This window comes from Pleurodeles waltl, chromosome 10 (genome assembly GCF_031143425.1).
Source record: "Pleurodeles waltl isolate 20211129_DDA chromosome 10, aPleWal1.hap1.20221129, whole genome shotgun sequence".
Lineage (NCBI taxonomy): Eukaryota > Metazoa > Chordata > Amphibia > Caudata > Salamandridae > Pleurodeles > Pleurodeles waltl.
The window spans coordinates 222,336,727-222,356,176 of record NC_090449.1 but is presented as its reverse complement, the minus strand read 5'-3'; the positions used below and the strand labels follow the sequence as shown (position 1 = coordinate 222,356,176).

Here is a 19,450-nt window from a genome sequence, read left to right as displayed (position 1 = left end):
TGATTTTAAATTAAAGTTACGTGCAAATTTGACTTTGGAATTAAAAGTAGTTCCAAAGTCTTAAAACAACCTTATTTTTACACATATGTCACCCATAAGGTGTGCCCTATGTGCCCCTAGTGCTCATTGTAGTGAATGGCCTCCATAGGCTAGAATGGGGAGACTTTATTTTAATTTAAAAGTCCCCTTAAGTAACAGATACCAAGAGTTTGGTATCAAATTAATTGTTATAATTAATCCCACAACTTCCAGTTGTTGGATTTAATATAACTTGTTCAGGTAAAGAGTTTTAAAGAGTTTTACCTGAAAAGTTGCCAACTTCAGCCCTGCAGTGTTTTTGCTGCTGTGCTCTGATTGGCCAGTCTCTGGCAGCCTGGCCAGGCTGCCTTGATGAGGTGTGAAATGACCTGGCTTCACACAAAGAGATGTGTCAGTGGGAGGAGATCTCCCGTCAGCAGATGGTGAGGCAGGAAGGGGGAGGGCTGCCAAGCTATGCTTCAAAGGCAGAGAAGGACATTTGGAGCAACCCAGCAACACCCCCACATCCTGCAAACCCAGACAATTAGGTGCCCCCTTGATTAGATTCGGATAGGGCAGGAGAGGGATGTGTTTAGGATTTTTAGCCACACCAGAGGGTGGGCTCAGCCAGATGTAACCTCCAAAAATCACTTTCAGCCATGATGGATTTTTGAACAATGTTGCTCCCTGGGATTGATTTTTGCCACAGTTTCCAGGAAGTGGTCATCACAGGGGGAAGGACCCTGCCCCTGATTGGAGAACCAGGACCCCCCCTGTTTTTCACCCAGGAGCAAGGATAAAACTGGCAGACCTGCACCCACACCTCAGATCCCTATCAGATTCCAACAAGGAAGAACTACAGGAGAAGAAGGACTGCCCTGCTGGACCCCTGACCTGCACCTGGACGCTGCAGTCTGGAGGACTGCACCAGCTGCACACTTGGTCTTCACCACTGAAAGGACTTTACCTGTATTCTACTGCTTCAAGAAGGGACTCCCTGTTTGCCACAGGTACAAAGGAACTGCCCAGAGTACGCTGCATCAAGTCCTGCAAGCAGAGCCCAGCTGACCAGCGTCCAGTGGCCATTTGAGGATTCTGACCAGGTGCATTCTGGGAATTGTAGTCCCAACTCCCAAGGAGCAACTCAGAGCTTCTGGAACCTTGGATCAAGTTGCGGACACTTCAAGGACACAAAAAGGACCTCTGGAAGAAGATCCAGAAGTTTGGAGATGTTTGGAGCAACTCCATAAGTTGAAGAGGTGCATTGTGGGAGTTGTAGTCCCAGACCCCAAGTGGCAAACCAGAGCCTCTGAACCCTTGGCTGGTGCTGTGGACCACTTTCCTGAATCAAACACTTCTGAAAGTAAGTGTGACAGTGTTACCTCGTAGGTGGCCTGAACTCTGGACTTTGTTCCTTTCCAGTGTGCCCTTTTTTAACCCTTTGAGCGCTAGATGCTTCTATGCGCTAGAAAGCATTAATTCTTAAAAAATTCATATCTCCGGTTCCCCTTATACGATTTTATTCATTTTGGTGTAATTGTAAAGATAAAAATATAATCTATTTTTTATAAATTGATTTTGGATTTTTAAACTGTTTCCTGTGTTTTATTTAATTACTGTTTTGTGATGTTTGAATGCTTTACGCTTTGTCTCCTAAGTTAAGCCTTGTCTCTCGTTGCCAAGCTACCAAGGGTTGAGCTAGGTTTAATTTACTGAGACCTAACTGGACATAAGTGGAGGTTAGTGGCCTATTGCTAAGTGTAGGTACTTACCTGCCCTTACCAATAACTCATTTTCCAACACCAACACTTGCCATTTTAATGTTTACTGCTAAACTGACCTGTTAACATGGGTATATATGATGTACTGTTTATGGGCAATATAGGGGTACCCATATTGTGTCATCTTCAATTATGCTAAACAAATTCTTTGGTCTGTCGCCTTAATGGGTGGCTTGACTTTTACTCTTTCTGTAGAATGTTATTAATATCTTGGTCTTATAAATAATAAAATCGTCTTTATGGTTTATCTTTTTTCTCTTCTTCAAAACAATTTGATTTGATGACTTGCTTTTCTACAATTATTGCCACTGTTTATGAGTTCCCCTCTGAGATTTCTAGTATTGTGGGTTGGTAACAGTGTTGTATTCGTTAATGCGTTGTTTTGCACGTGTGAGTTGGATTAATTTCTATTCACAATTCTTGCTTAGGATGAGATAACGTTGTTTTTGGATTCTATTTCCAACTGTTATGATCTCTTTTCAGAAATTAGTCTTTATCAAGGGAGTTTGATGTTTTGTTTTCATACAAAGTTTGTGCCACAAGGTTTGCATCAATGACAACAGATTTCTTAATGTTTCCAAAAGTTGATTTCACACAGTTTTTGGTGTTTATAACTTTACCATACCATAGTCTAATAAATTAGATAACTCAGAACATTTTGTTGTTCCACGTATATACAATGTCCATTTTTTTACAGAACTAACTGTATCTCTGTATTGGACAATGACAAGTATCTGTCCACAGTGACTGCGTGATGTTTATATCTGGTAAATTGGTATCACATTTTCCTCATATCCAGGCATCTTATGAGGTGACACCATTCGTAGATTTTTCTACACTTGTTTTTGAAGGTGGAATCTTTTTTGATTCTCTTTTCTACTTGTCTTTCTCACTTGGAATTAAGGGTAGTGTGTTTTCTTCTTACTCTCGCACTAGTTGGAGTCACAATCACCGCTATTAATTTTTTTTATTTCTGGGTTAACTTTGAAAAAAATAGAGAGCTCCCCTTTCTTCTGAATTTGGTGGTTGGTCTCTTGTGCTCATAGTAGTGGATATAACTTGGAGTTGTAGCTGTGTTAAACAGAGTTCCCTTTTCTTTTTTTAAATCAAGATAGGACAACTATGTAATGCTTATGATTGTCAACATGGCTCTTTCTTTTGACTATATGTGTACATCTATTATATTTTACCTCACAGCCCTGAAGAAATCTGTATATTTGACCACCTGTTAATGTTGCTTCCATAATAGGAACAGATCCATCCTACACAGTGTATTGGATAATCACATGCATACTATTTATCTTGGTTTGTCCTATTTAATGTTTTTGATATATATATATATATATATGTATATATATATATATACATATATATTAGACTCAAAACACTATTTTTCTAGAGTTTTATAACTAAATGAATGTGGTTTAATAAATTCGTTTTATTACAATAAATTGTGGTTTCTACTGCATTTATCTGATATATGCTCCAGAGATTCACTTAATTTGTAATGTATACCTGCACTTGTGTTTGATTCATCCTCATTTCTGATCCATTTGCTGTTTGGTAAGATCTGACTTTGGGAGCAGTGCTGGTGTCAACCAGAACCAGGGGGGATGTTCAATGGATGGATATGTTCCTCCAGCTAATTCATCTACATGTGTGACCCATGCTGTTGTATTTGCTTTCTTGAATTGCACTTATACATTTGGCACATAGCCATGACATTTGGTTATATTATTGGTTGTCCCTGAGATACATGAAGGCCCAGTTCCTGTTCAAATAGTGTTTTAGCGGCATGTGCAAAGTGAAATGTGTTCCAGGACAGGATCTTTCCTGGGGTCCCCCGATGCTGCCATCCCTAGTCTGCAGTTATTGTTTACATAGTGAGCTTCAGATATATTTCTCACAAATTACTGTGCATCCCATTTACTTACATTCTCTTGCAAAGTAGGTGATATGTGTAGGTCCAGTGTAGGGATGTTGCATGGAAGGGGGTTCGAGTTAAATTACACCTCCATACATATGTGTCTTTGATATCACAACAGACCATGGCATGTGAGAAATGTGAGGGTATCAGTTTAATTAGTAGGTGTAATATTGATGTGGTGTTGCTGTTGTGTAACACAATGTTATGTACACTTCACTGTCCCTGAAACTGGGATGTGCAGACATGCCTGGTTTTGTGGAATGTGGCAGTGCAGTTAGTGACCTGCACAAAGGGGGTGTCATGTGGATATGAATGGGACATATGGTGTGTACAACTCCAACCTGGGACACACAAAATGACACTTGGTCTACGGAGCACAGCCCCCGTACCAGGTCGATGGTGGCACGACAATTTGCTGTTGCGTTTGTGGACATGGGTAGGTGTGTGGTCTTACTGTCGGTTGCGTCCATGGTGGTGTGGATTTTGGGCTCCTATCAGCAGGAGCAACGGCAGGACATAAAGGATCATCTCCATGGTAGCACAGGATGTGTGAAGCTGCCTACTGGTGGGTCCCTTATATGCTTCCATTTCGGCCAGCTGAGATGTGGTGGTTGGATCACCACAGTGACGTTGACAGAAAGCAACATCACAAAATGTCTAGCGGAAACGCTAGTGGTCCATTCTCTGACAGCTTCATTGGCCTATCTTGCTGCGGTTTGCGCTGCCTGACGGTGCTGGCTGGACCGTGGCAGTCTTTCATCTATGTAACCGCATGTATTGTAATACGGTGGTCCGACTGCCAACCCGACAGCGGTCAGACTGCCACCACCATGTTGGTCCATGGACCGCCAAACTCATAGTCAGGCCCTAAATCCTTAAATAATATTGATACAGTAATAACGTGTACATAAATAAAGTGGCTAGATGTACAATTCAAAATGTTAAAACGTACTGTAAATGTCAAGGAATTTGAAATTGGAGACTACAAATTAAATCAGTATCCTCCATGGGAGCAATGCAGGTGCATCAACCAGAATGTAATAGTATGGATGATGTCTTGCTTCAATTGAATATAGAAATATTCCAACCTTCATATTAAAATTGTTTTTTTAATTTGTATTTGTTTGCACATTTAATAAATGCATTATCATTTGTAAATGTGTTTGATGGAATGCTTGTTTCTATATTTTTTATGTATTATTTTTCGGTTCAAATCATCCACAATGTTTAGTGCAGGGTCCCCAGCCTCCAGTAATGAGTCAATGGGGGGTCCCCGGATTCCAATAATGATTAAGTTGGATCCCCCGTTTCCAGTAATGATTACAGCACACTTAAGGGATTTTACTGCTCAACAGGAGAAGAATTATCTTGTTTCTTGACAGTGGAGCAGCAAAATCAAAATCAACATTATTTTGAGCATATCTCTAGAGCCTATATCCGGATGAATGGGCCACCTTTTTTGGACCTATAAATGCGCTAAAACATTTTGACCCATAACAGGGTAAGAAATGTTGTAATTTGTTAATTTCTTAACCATTTGTCAGAATGTGGCTTCCTTAAAGAACTTGCTTACTCCGTCTGAACACAATTGTGCACTCCTCCACACCATCTTCCTCCTTTGTTCCTTCCATTGTAGTAAGACTGTGGCACCCTGCAAGACTTACTGCTATGTATAACCATGCATCAGGCCAAGGGCTCAAGTAGATAAAGATAACATCAGTGCTAATTTTGTTACATATTGATGAGGGAGTTTGTAGCTCTTTGATATCATATTCAATCATACATTTACATCATAGCCTGATGATGATAAGAGAGGACATTGGATATATAGCATCCTAGGTGCTGCCTAATACTACCTAAGATACACATATTTTTTTTCAACTAACTAGATGTAACCTTTTAGAAACCTAAAGGTCTGATCATGTCTAGACTCATTTAATATGCCCAGTCAGGTACCTATTTCAAATCATCTCTTTACACATACTTGTTGTTTGTACAACTGCTCTTTTTTCCGCAGAGTTCTCCTTAAAATGAGGACAAAAGTCGAATAGATTTTAGAAGGACGGCATGTACTTCGTTATAAAGAATCACAATGTTAAAGAAAGATGTTAGAGTAATTTTAACAGGTGGGGTATTATTACAGGGAAATGTAACACTTCCTCTTTCGGTTAAGCCTGCAAGAGCTACATGTGTTAGCAGTCGGTGCATTATCCCACAGAGCTCAGTTATTTGACAAGATGCTAAAGTGTTCGCTCTATCCTTGTTGTTATATAGTGTTCACTCTTTCCTTGTTGTGTGCACTCCATCTTTTCATCATTGTAGGACCTGGTCCTTTTTGCAGGGTTAGCCCAAACTTTTTGCCTTCATCCTCCCATTGTTCGTACCTACTTTGTGTTGGCTTTAAGTCTCTGGGCACTTTGCATGGCTAACCAGTGCTAAAGTGCATGTGCTCTATCCTCTTAACATAGTATAATTTGGTTTACACCTGTTTGGCATATTAGATTTACTTGTAAGTTCCTTTGCGAAGTGGTGTACCATATACTCAAGGCCTGTACATTGAATGCTACTAGTGGGTCTGCAGCACTGATTGTGCCACCCACAGAAGTAGCCTTTCAAACCTGTCTCAGGCCACCCACTGCAGTGCCTATGTGTGCAGTTCACCACCACTTCAACCTGACATTTAAAACTACTTGCCAAACCTTAAACTCTCCTTTTATTACACCTAGGACACCCCTAAGGTAGGCCCCCAGTAGTCCTTTGGGTAGGGTGCTGTGTAAGTAAAAGGTAGGACATGTACTTTTATGGTTTGCATCTCCTAGTAGTGACAAACAGCCTATTTTATTTTTCACAACTGTGAGGTCTGCTCCTCTCATAGGTTCGCTTTGTAAATTCACTTATACATTTTTAAGTGGTAATTCCTGAGCAGAAAAGGGGTAGCTTGGCCATGTTTGGCTTGTTTAGAGTGGTGGTGGGAAATCCTGATTACTGGTGTAGTTGGATTTTATATTACTATTTTAGAAATGCCACTTTTAGAAAGTGGGCTTTTCTCTGTGCTTATAACTCTGTGTGCTTTGCAGCCTGTCTCCAATACACGTCTGACCTGGGTGACAGCTACTGACAGCTACACTTTGTATATTCTCTCTAGACAGCCACAACACAGGGTGGGTGGGATGGAGATAAATCTGCATTCATCTGCATACTGATAGTCTTCTTGGGCTGGGAAAGGGAGAGGTAGTTCACACTTAACATTTGTATAGGTTGTTTCCTGCCCTCACACAAAGGGCTGATTTACCCCCCACTGATTGTCTGGGGCCATAGATGGGCTGAAAGGGATTCTTGTGCACTTCTGAGGGTTCCTTTGAAGTCATCCCCTTAATCAAAGAAATTGTTTAGTATAAGTACTGGTGCTCTGACCGCTTGTTTTTAGACACTTTTGGAACCTGTAACTAAGCCCTGCCAGAAGAATTATATTGTTGCTGAAACAGTACACCCCTGGACTTGGGAAGAACTATGCTGGAGTAAAGACTACTGTGCTGGAGGATTGCCACTTTGCTTGGACTGACTGTTCTAATGGACTGCTTTCTTGCTTTGCTGAGCTGCCCTGCCGCCTGCTGAACTTGCCTTGCTGAGACCAGTACCATTACCCCTGGAACTCAAAGTGCTCTTCAAGGGCTTGTTGGCTTGCCCCCTGATCTCTCTGAGGTCTCAGGGGCATCAAAGACCTCATGATTTGCTTGATTCCAGTATGGCACTGTCCTGTAAGTACAAGTGCTCCGCTTCCTGGGAACTTATTTAAATGCCAGCTGGTGTTACTGAGTGTCGAGCCCAGTACTTATTGCCAGTTCCTGGCACCGTTCTGCAAATTGCAAGCTCATCGCCTAAGACAGCCTGCAACTCCCCTTTTTGGGTAACTACTGCACTGGGCTCAGCTCGCCGTACCTTTTTTGTTTAGCTGACTGCTGCACTACAAGAACACCCTCAGACGGGCCCTGTCAGCCAGAATGAGAATCAGTGTCAGTGATGCCAGTGGAGCCCACGCCGACTGCCATCCCCATCCCAAAAGGCTTGAATGCAAAATCTGGCCCGGGAGCTAGTGAGTGTCACCAACAGCAGCTTTTCAAGAGGTACTGGGTATGTTGCAAGGACCCCCGGCCCGCTGACCCTCACACCAGGGAGTCACTTCTTCACCGGCTGACATCCAGGTGAGAAACAATCTTGGAGGCATTCAGGCCGAAGACACTGCATTGTGTGGTTGGCAGCTGCACCGCGCACTCGTGGGCAGCTGCCTTTGACTCCCCTGCACGCGAGGAGACCCAGAGAGGCCTGCCTTCCAAACCCTACAGTCCCCCACGCCACTGGGATGTCCTTCGGGCCACTTGTTCATCGATTAGTATTAGGGGCTGAGACCTCAAAGGGGGGCCCCAGCTCTGCCACATTTAGGAACTGGTTGGAGTTACCCTAAACCATGTAGCAGGAGAGCAGGTGCGCCAAGCCATATGTGTGGATAGTAGTATTGCGTAATTTATGTGCTGTTCCTGCATATAGGGGTCTTTTTACATAGGTACCACACATGAGTCTTGCCTAATACGCAAATTATTTATGATTCATGCATAATGTCCCAAGTATTCATGATTCTTGTCATTTTGGTCTTGGTCTGGTGCTGTTCATTATATTGAAACCTATTTTTATATAATCCTGTGTGGAGACTCTTTTGTGGTGTGTTCATCGTGTCACTGTGTGAGTATGTTGTGCACGCTTTACACATTGCCTCTGATGATAAGCCTGCCTGCTCTGCGCTAAGCTAAATAGAGGATGAGCACAGATAATCTTTGGTGTGTATCTAACTTGTCCTGACTAGAGTGGTGGGTTCTGCCTAGCTTAGGTGCATACCCTAGCCAACCAGAAACCCCAATTCTAACAATCATCACCATCAGGGTTTCTGCATCTTTTTTCACTTAACTTTTGTCATGCTACTTATGTGGCAAGTGCATCTAATTATGTAACCATCTGTTTGTATTCCAGCACTGGATCTTTCATAGGTCCACATGCTTGAATCCTTCTCCGTCGTCAGACTAGGAAGGATTCAAGCATGTGAATCTATAAAAGATACCAATGCTGGTGTACTGGAGTTACAGGTAAATAACTTATTTCCTTCATCTATGCATTGCTAAGCCCGAGCTGGGCTCTGCACTGGACACAAGACTGAATGCAGCTTCCAGACCCACGCTGAGCAGTGCAAGAAGGACATGGCTTTGAGTGTGTTCTAAAGCATCACCTGACCTCACCAATAATCTTTATCTTCATTAACTCTTGCTTTTGCATTTCTTCTCTCTCCTTCACTAGCTGTCAATGTCACCATGTTTTCTCTCTCTTCTTTTCTCTTCCCATTGCCACTCTCTCTCACTCCCGTTGACTCAAGTTCTTGTTCTCTCTCTCTGCCTCTTTACCCTCTCTCTCTTTAACTCTTCCGATCTCTGTCTCCATTTCTCCCCTAAAATCCTTGATTTCTTGTTCTTTCTCTCTTTATCCCCTTTTCCCCTCTCTCACACTTTCTCCTTCTTTCTCACTGTCTTGTTTCCAATTTTCTCTCTTGTACTTTGCCTGCCCCCTTCCTCTCCCCCTCCCAACCACCCCATCTCTTAATTTGTGACCTAAAAATCACTACATAACAGCCAGCTCCGCTTTAAAGAGTTTCTTTTAATCATCCGGTTATCCCTCCCACTGCCCCATTAGCCACCACCACCCGTTTGCCAAAGCCAATAGCTCGCCTATGGGCGAGACCTATGAGCTTTACCAAAGCGTGTTGTATTTATAGTTTTTCCTCTCCTATCTTTATGCGTAGAGCATTGAGAAGCCACCTACATTCAGTTGGTTCTCAAGCCCAAAAGGGCTGGAAGGATCTTTTTTTTAGGGGAGTGATACACCATCCCAATTGAAAAACCAATCACAGTAAATAAGTAACCCTGGACCTAGTTACCGGTCACAATTATTACCGCTCTTCACAACAAGGTTCCCTTCCTCTTGAGAAAAGAAGTACTTTCTTTTTTAGTGATGCTCACCCACTCTAGTAATGGCATGCTTCATTATCGGGTCCATCCTAGCTCCTAGAGGCTATGGTCGGCTAAACCGGGTGACGGAAGAACTAGGGATAGATCCTACTGATGTCTAAATAAAAATACCTTACTGGTCACCAAGGTATCCCTTTATTCATGGTGCCAGTAGGTATGATTCAAATATGGCACAACTGGGGGATCTCTAGGTATATTATGGTCCTAGAACCCTAGTCTAAATTGGAATACTAATCAGTATCGACATGTTTCAGCCCCTTCAAAGGCCTATAAGGTACCGGGCTTTCATCAGGACAGAAATATAATGAAGTGTCCCTTGGAGGTGTATGCCTTAGGCTACATGAACATATACTCGTGGATTCACATGCAAACTGAAAAAAAAAAAAAAAAAATCTAAAAAACTTTAATCATTTTTCCTCTCCACATATACCTTCTTTCCAAGATCCAGAGAAGTGACTATCTAAATGGTGAATACATTTTTTTTTTTTGCAACTGACATTAAAAAATGATTCTGCTGACTACCATTCAGAAAACAGAACACAATGCTTTTTCCAGTGCTTTAACCTTTTATTAGTGGAAGTGGCTTAAGCACAATCAAAGTGCATAGAAAACAGTGTCAATATTCTCAATTCTTTCTCTTTTAATCAACAAAATCTTCATTTTTTAGTACAGGTGTATAAAGAAGGCACTTTGATGCTAATGTGCGCTGTGCATCAGAGGGATAGTTACCAGATATTTAAAAAAACATAACAATCAAGAGTGATTACATACTCAGGCAAATGGGGACAAAATAACGGAATAGCAAACAATGACTTTGGCAACATCATATTTTGCAAAATGTTTCATCCACAAAGAACATACTGAACCAACCACGGAACCCTTGAAAAGCAGTTTTTTCACTACTGGAATTCACAAATGAAAATACATCAAACGTAAAATTAAAGCACAGAACTTTTCAAAGGATTTTCTTTGCAAGGTTTCAAAATGTGCATCCTTCAGTCATATCGGTTTGTACCACGTTCTGGTAGTAAGATGTGGATTTGTGGTTGGACAGTAGAAGTAGTGTTTCGGTGTGACGCAGGAGCCCTAACATCAACCTAGACAATTCAGAACACTGTCCATGCTAGCTGTGATATATGTATGCATGGAGAGTCTCATTCACTGGCTTTTGTTCCATTAAAATCAGCATCTCGCGAGTCCCCATCCTCTTCTGACCCATCTGCTGCATTATCTACTGCTCGTCTTCCTCCTCCAGATCGGCGAGGGGGGGCAAAAGAGGGTTCATTCCCCCGTCTGAGGAAAAGAGAAGAAAGACTTAAAAGGAGCTAGCATTTATGTTCCACCAGAATATTCGATTATTATTTGCCACCACTGTTGGTTAAAGATACAGAACCAAGATTATTTCATCAAGCACAGGCATGACCAGGTCAAAGGGAATTCGTGATCGCTGAATGAATGAAACCTTGGTGAATTATGCCACATGAGACCTCTGTACATGGTACAGCTCTAAAATGTTTCTCAAACATTTTGTGAAGGTTTCTGATCATACAGCAATCAGGATGGAGAGCTTTATTTTCAAAAGAAGTATCCAGATAATAATGAATTTGGGGAGGATGTACACATTTCGTATGAAAATGAAGCCCAAAATATTTAAAAAGGCATTGAGCTTTCTGCAGCAGTGTCAAATGTCTTCTTCCACTGATTGCAATTTCTTAAGTTTCCCATGTACCATCTGGAATGTCTAGTGAATGTGACAGTCAATGTCAGAAACACTTTTTAACATACATTTAGGAAGTTCATATGTGTCAAATGGACAAAGATAAACAGCATGAAATATAGTGTAGTGCTGTCCCAGAATGGGACAACACAAGTCCCCTAAGGGAATCAGCCTATTCATCAAGTTGTGCCTTAAATAAATCACCACTCCACGATGTCAAACTGCCTTTCAATGGTTATTGGCCATAAAACTGAATTTGTGATATATGTTGTGACTGGATTGAATAATGTACCCACTCTTCCTATTTAATGACTTTTGTTTTAGTCTTTGCAGTCCTTAATCTTTCTTGTTTTCTTTCTTTATGCAAAGCAGCTTTCACTGAACGATAGCCCAACACCACTGATGTTTTTACACAAAGAACTGACTGGTATTTGGACTTTAGCTTATATGCATTTATGGTCAATATGGTGGCGATTAGGCACTGCTAATGACATATGAATAACTACAAGTGCTGACTAATCATATTATCAGCGACAGAAGTCAACTCTACTAGATACAGGCCTTTTCATTCTTTATAGACAAACATGGAGTACAATTAAATTTAAGCCTACAATACACAATCCCTGGCCTTGTCTTCCCCAGTTTCTAGCTGCAGACTAAAGTAAACAAATGAGTAATGCAATGGTGTGTGCAAAAAAAGGTAGTACAGATGGTTTGGAAACATTCAATGAAAACATTAAGAGACTGCTGCTAAGACAAGGCTTCCTTAAATATTTGTGTCAAAATAGCCAAGCAGAGATAAACAAAAGAAGAATATTTGTAAACATGGAAACCCTTTTTTGGAACTTGGGGTCTACTGTGCAAGTATGCCCGTTGAATGTAGATGGTTTAGATCGGAATGTGTACTTTCATTCAAAGTACCTTCTCAGATAATCAATTTATGGAGAGTCTTCTCGGTGCAGCAACGATTCTGAATTATGTATATGATCATCAGGATTTTTTGGTATTTACGGTGCGCATTATTGCCCCTACTTCTTTCTTATTGAGTAGAAACCTCCACTGTTTTCTTTCATCGCTCATAAAGCTAAGCTGTGATATGTGCATTATAAAAAGACTATGAAGTCTGTACGATGCATTGCTTTAGCGGATCAAGAGTAAAGGCTGTTTTATTATATGATGTATTATTATAGATGACACAAGAAATCCCTTATTGACGTGTATATCTAAATGCTTAGATTTAAAATAGCTGCATTAATCGGTCAGGAGAGACTCTCAAATGAAAATGAAGAATGTAGACAAGATGTCTGATTTTTGAGACTTAGAAATCAGTACAACATATTTCATTATGCTTAGAAATGTTTTTAGCATTTTTACACTGTCTGCGATGGGCCAAATACCCTAGCCTGAAGTTGTGTTGCAGCATAGGCAAGCATCTAGACTGTCCACTCTTGCTTATTTTGGTTAGCTGGCATTATGGAAGCAGAAGGCTCAAGAAAGGCATGCCTTTATGACAGAACACCATTAGGCTAACTGGGACATTTTAACAAATTTGCTTATATTTCTCGATTCTTCAAGAAGTGTTTGGCAAAACTCAGGACCAAAGTAAGTTTAATCTATGAAAAGATGTTGTTTCCTTATGCAAGGTGTTTGGTGAAGTCACATTTGGTGTTGTATCTGTGCTGAAATAACGCGCATTTCACAATGAGCAAGTGGTACTGTATGTGGTGGAAATATGCATTTCTGTGGTGAAGGCTGCAATACAATATATTAGTTATTTGTTTTAGAGTGAGTATTACGCGGGCAAGTTACTGCATCATTCTAGAAAAAGATGTGCAAGAGAAAGATCTCACATGCAAAGGAGAAAAGGCAATCCAATTGGCATTCAGGTCCGGCCGTCTTACACAGAGTGTGAGAATGCATAGATCTCGGCATGTGCCATCAGGCAGAGGAGAAACATGAATTTTAGAAGGACTGAAGAGGGTGCAGGTGTCATTGGTTTCCTTTTATTTGAAACTCAGATTGCAAAGATATCCAGATCTTGACGTTTTGCTAAAATGTATGTATCTAATTCGAAAGAAATGGATATCTGTGCAACGATTACTAGTCAGAAAGATGGAGGCAGGGTACCTGCTTAGTCATTTTGTGGAGGTTCCTGTGTCCCTCTGAAATAGAGATGTCAGCAAAAATCAATGCATCACATTACATGTTAAGCTGTTACCCTTAAATATCGTGTGATTTTTTTAAAATAGAAAAATAAAAAAAACAGATGTCATAATTAAATAGAATCATTATGTATTCCCACAGTTATTTTTCATCATTTGATTTGCATAACATTTCTAAATCATATTCTAGTGGTGCCATGTGAAAATGAAAAAATCATAGACTTTAAACCTTTAAACCTCTGAGCTTAGAAGCCTTCATCGAGGAGCTGGAATTATTCGGTGCCATCAAATCTGCATAAGTTAAGTTCACATATTTGTTCAGCCCACAAGTCGTGAGTACCATTTTAAGAGGGCACATTTCCAACATTTTAATAAGGTTAATTTCTTGTTAACTAAACCTGAACGTGGCACCACATCTCCCTCATGGTGCATCAGAGAGAACGTGCTTCAAGCTTCTGCCATGGGATAATTCTTTCCTCATCTGTCTCAACTGTTCCCCAGCTTTGAATGACATAAATCACATTATTTTCTCTTTTTAAACTCTTTACCATTGTGAGAGCTGACCATACCACCCAAAACTGGTGGTATGGTCCCTAAATGTACACATGATTGTCCTCTCCTCTAACTCTACTGTCATAATTTCTGTTAATGTCTATGTTTCTCTTTGTCGTTTCAACGTGTGCCTCAGACACTTCCAGTGCCGAATCAGCGGCTTCAGCTTTAAAATTCCCTCCGTATATTCATGCTACACAGACCCACATTAGCCTCAAGAGATACCCAGAGGCTCTAGATACCTCCTCACTTTCTGTTTGAAAATATTGAATTGAATTAATAAACCCTGCTATTATTTAAAGTCACTCCTTCTTCATAAAGACTCCTCACTGTCTGGCCAATGACCAAGTAAAAGATATATAGTGACTTGCTCATGTTGCCTTGTATTCACTTTTGACAGGTACAATATTACACCATCAAATGAAATTGTAAGTGTTGTTGGGCGAACAGAACAAGTATTTAGTGTTTGAAGACCTAGGCAGTTATGACTTGTCAAAAGTGTAAGGATTTTGTAGTCCAGGGCAGGGAAGCACTTACTTAAAAAATACGAATCAACAAATTTGAAACCGGGCATTTGTTGAAAAGTCACCCTTAGAACCAGGTATACTAAATGGTGGGAGAGAAAATACATATTTGGAGGTGTAACCTTGAGATTTCCTGAAGCATAAACTAAAGCTGTGAAGGTCTCTTTCTGTGAGTCAGTAATCTTCAGAAAGCCACCCACTTAGGTTTAATAACCAACAAGAAGAAGGAGCCCGGTGACATAGAAATTACATCTCATCAAGTCATGATTTGAGGTATTTTAGTATAGGCTCCTGGTCCAAATCATCCTGAATTCCTTGTGTAATGCCTGTATATTACTATGTCGCATTATTACACCCCTTGATGTTTTATGCAGCACTTTATGAACGTTGCTTTGGTTAGTTCCTCAAGAGTACATTGTGAACACTATAAAAATATGATACAGCATTTAAAAAGGCTTCTTTGGTGACTTAATATATGTAATTGTTGGAAGTACACTATACTGAAAATTAAAATTGAGAAGTGGTCATGGTAAACGCTAGAATTAAGCGTTTGATGTAATACACAAATTTTGTAGGAATAACAGAATACAAATAATAAAATAGGAGAAGACAGAGAGAGGCGCAAAGGTGCTGATAGTAAGTATATTAAGTGCTGTCTTTAATTATGGTGATTAGATATTACCGATCCTAGTTTCCTTACCTTTCAGGGTCTCCACGTACTTTAAGTAGTGAATGGAAGGTGTCTGTGAACTTTGACTTTGAGGAAGAACTTTGTAGGTGATTAAGATGAAACGGAGATACATTGTGTGGGACAAGGACCATAATGCAATAAAGGTAATGGGATTCCATTACCTGACTTGGGTAGGAAAAGACATCCTAATGTGGGTATACTGGGCACACACATGCTTGTCGACAACTGTACCTTATGCACTAATAATATGTGAATAAATATTAACTCATTTTTCACCTGTTGCAAATGAGGGTCGCATAAGTCCACCACTGGGTCCATCACAAAGGTTTGTGATGGCACAGACAACTATCTCCTAAGGGTAGATTCCTAAGAGCATCAGCTTTGAGAAAAAATTATGTGTTGAAAGCAATCAAAAGCAGCCAGTCCAGCTATTGGTTGTTTGTCAGAATATTGAGCACAAAAGGCTTTTTTCTAATTAAAAATATAGTAGAAATATGTACTACTCAAATTTTGAAGTGGTAAGTATATTGAATTACAGTCCTGAATATGGCCATTAATTATACTTCATCTATACTTAGCTGCAAATACTGAGGCCCTCATTCTGTGTCTGGCGGGCGGCGGAGGCCACCCGCTAAACTCAATCCGCCACCTGACCGCTGGTGCCATCAGGACACCGCCAGTCATATTCCTACTTCACCGTAGGGCTGGCGGGCGGAAACAGTGTTTCTACCCGCCGGCCCTACGGTGAAGAGGGCCTTAACATTGACACCGGATCAGAATTGAGCCAGCAACAATGTGACAGTGCAGCAGGTGCAGCAGCACCCGTCGCACATTTCACTGGCCATAATTCGGGCTGTGAAATGCGCGACGGGCTGTGCAGGGGGGCCCCTGCACTGCCCATGCCAAGTGCCAAGTGCATGGGCAGTGCAGGGGCCCCCAAGGGGCCCCGGGCAGCCCTATTCTGCCAGCTTTTCCACGCCACTGTTTACAGCCATGGAAAGGCTGGTGGAATGGAACTTGTAATCCGACAGGCAGCGCTGCTTGCAGCGATGCCGTGGCGGATTACAACAGCCGGGACCACCAGGCTGGAGTCCGTCTCTGGCGTGGCGGTGCCGGTGGTATTCCCTCGAGTTTCGGCCGCGGTCGGAATGTGGCGGAACGAACTGCCACTACTGCGGCAGTCCGATGGCCACCCGGGGTCTGGCGGTCTCAAGACCGCCAGACTCGGAATGAGCACCTTAGTGCCACAATATTTTGGTAAAAGATATTCTGGCTATATATTTTGCAACAAGGTACTAAAAACTCAATAATCTGGTAGTGGAGGTCAGCTAATATTCTACTGTGATGGCTATTCATATGGAACATTTATATTGGGGCTACCAGATATAAAAGCAAAGTTTGCCTTTGTTGGTAAAAGTACATACCTTTGTACAATTTCTACTATGAAGCAGGTTTTCACACTTGCTAAATACTGGTGCTAGGACTCATCACAGCAGGAAATTCCCCGAAGCATGAAGTACGCCAGGCACCCTACTGTGGTAAATTTCCTATCCAAAGGTCCATCCCTATATCATAACCCCACATACAATTTAGTAAATGCTGCTCTTGCACAACCATTGTGTTTTCTTCAGGAAACTTTGGCCGTATTAGCTGTTTGAATGGGGACAGGCCACAGTCTTGAAATTAAGCTGTAACTGGCTTCCACAGCCTACCTTCAGGTTTTGGTCTACCTCCTTTTTTAATATTTTTGTTTTATATGGTGGAAGCCCTACATGCCACCCCACTTAGTTCCTCTTTTTGTTTTGTGATGGGGTGTCTCTCGCACCCATGCTTCTCTCCTCTGTGTTTTTGTTTCACCACCTGTCTTTAGTATGGTGCATTATCCCACAGTGTGGTAAAGATGGGGGTATGTCCGACAGGACATCTGTCAGCGGAAGAAAGCAGAGTCTACATAGGATCATCATCGCATAACTCAGAGCTCTTGTTCTGGTTCTGTGCTCATGTTGCCTAGCTGCAATGCAAGTAGATTGGTACAGATCATCTATTATGACTGAAAAAGTATTAATATAATGCGTATGTTTCAGAGTCAGGTAGGCCAGTCATGGACAAACAGCTACAGTATCTCGATGAAAAAATGCATAGAGTAACATTTAATCCACTTACTAAGTCTTTACTTGCCCCTCCTACTACACCTGCATCCACCACCATTGCAACTTTTCCTAGGGTTGCCACCGTGCCCTCAAAATCATGTTTCTAATCTAGGGATTTCATTTGACAACTTTATGTGTTCTCAGTCTGCAGTCACTGGTTGTTTTGAGTAACTAATTTTACTCACACACTTGATAATGATTTGTGGCAGAAAAGCTCAGGAATGGCATTAAGGTGTTCTGACGACTTGGAGTTAGTGGCAAACCTATCCTGATGATCGCCAGACAGGTTGGGCTGATAAGGCTTTGGGACCTGTCCCATACAGATTCAGCGGCAGCCCCATTCTGGTTGACAGCTGCATTCTTTTTAGATGTTTACATTAGTAATTATTACCAACTCTAAGGCAAAGTGATCCTAAAGCTGTATTGTGCACGACACCTTTCGGCCAATAGCTGGGCTCCCACCTCCCATTAATACGGTAGACAAACCTCTGTCCCTGCAAGGCATCTATCTCTGCACAGCTCATGTGCAGGGACATCCACCACAAGCCGCTCAGGAGATATCCAGCCCAAGCTGCTAGAGGCTTCTCAGCCCACCCATAGACCCATCACAACAGGAGAAAAGATGGACTCCTACCTGAGCTTGTTCTTTAGGGCATTGACCTCTCGGGTAATGGCCTCGTTGCTCTCGGTGGCCTCATCCAACTCTCGCTGCAGTTTTCTGCGAGAAGCGTTGATGCGCTGGGACTCTTCTTCTGCCTCTTCCAGCTGCCTCTTGAGCTGCTTCAGCCTTGTGCTGCCCTTCTCAGCCTAAATAGAGGCATTAAAATAGCTCAGAGAACTGAATCTTTTAGAGCGGTCTGTGGACTTGACATTGTGCTTCAGATGTGTACACTCAGAGGCAATGCAACCAGACACAACACATTTTCATCACATCATTACATTCTATGTTGAAATTAGATTTCATAATTGTCTACTTATGTGTGCAGATTTCTGAAGCTAGGTTATTTATATCCTGGTGTAACCAGTGAGTGCAAAACACCCCAGTGCAAATATTACTCACATCTGCTATTGGATATGCATTTGCACATGATTTAAACCTATTTTCTAATTAAATACAAGGGACATGTACACAGAGTAGTTCTCCTCCATGCTACGACCCCTAGTGTCCTGCTCTGCGCATACAATTACTACCAGACAGAACCTGATGATAATCTCATATATAAACTGAGGAGTGAACACATTTTGTAGTAAACCAACCCCGGTTATGTTGTAGTATAAAATCGAGCGCAAAAACATCTCAGACCTAATTTGCAGTAGCACATGAGTAAATGTAGGGTTGGACTTTGGCATGAGTGAGCTGGTCCCTCCCCCCCCCATCTTCCCCTCTCCCCCACTCCTCATCCCCTAAATACTCCCTCCACGCCACACCAGCCACTGGCCAATAGCATGAAGCAGTTGAGCTGGTTGCAGTTCAGGTGCGGTGGAAATGACGTGAGATGTTTGTGTTCAGGAGCCAGTCACTGTCTGAGATGACCAACCAGGGACTGGCCTGTCAAAACATAATGTGTCCCTGTTGCCTCTTTTTATGTATCATCAGCAGCTATGGAATTCACTAAACAACCAAATGGTATATCAAAAGATGCCAAAACGCAGACACACCCATAAAATGTTAAGAGATCAACCCGGCTGTAAATTACTAGCATCAGTGCCATGTCACCTCCAGTAGTGGCTGGTTTGTATTTACGGCGGAGGCCGGTTCGAGGGGGGATACAAAAATAATATTAAAAAGAAAAATAGCACTTACTTCATGCAGTAGGTCACGCTCTCCGTTACGGCGTCCTCCTCATTGTGCCTCCGGCG

General features: G+C 41.7%; 1 protein-coding gene across 3 annotated transcripts in view; it reads right to left on the bottom strand.

The window, feature by feature from the left end:
* Positions 1 to 10,340: 10,340 nt before the first annotated feature.
* LOC138261346 (myosin-11) overlaps positions 10,341 to 19,450 on the bottom strand; it is a 175,078-nt gene continuing 165,968 nt past the window's right edge. For 2 of the 3 annotated variants that reach the window (XM_069210196.1, XM_069210197.1), the window contains 2 exons: positions 18,225 to 18,397; positions 10,341 to 11,087 (listed from right to left, as the gene is read on the bottom strand). In XM_069210196.1, coding sequence (XP_069066297.1) covers positions 10,949 to 11,087; positions 18,225 to 18,397 — 312 coding nt within the window. In that variant the 3' untranslated portion in view covers positions 10,341 to 10,948. Of the gene's footprint in view, positions 11,088 to 13,638; positions 13,674 to 18,224; positions 18,398 to 19,450 lie in introns of all 3 variants that reach the window. The other variant, XM_069210198.1, reaches the window with a different exon arrangement.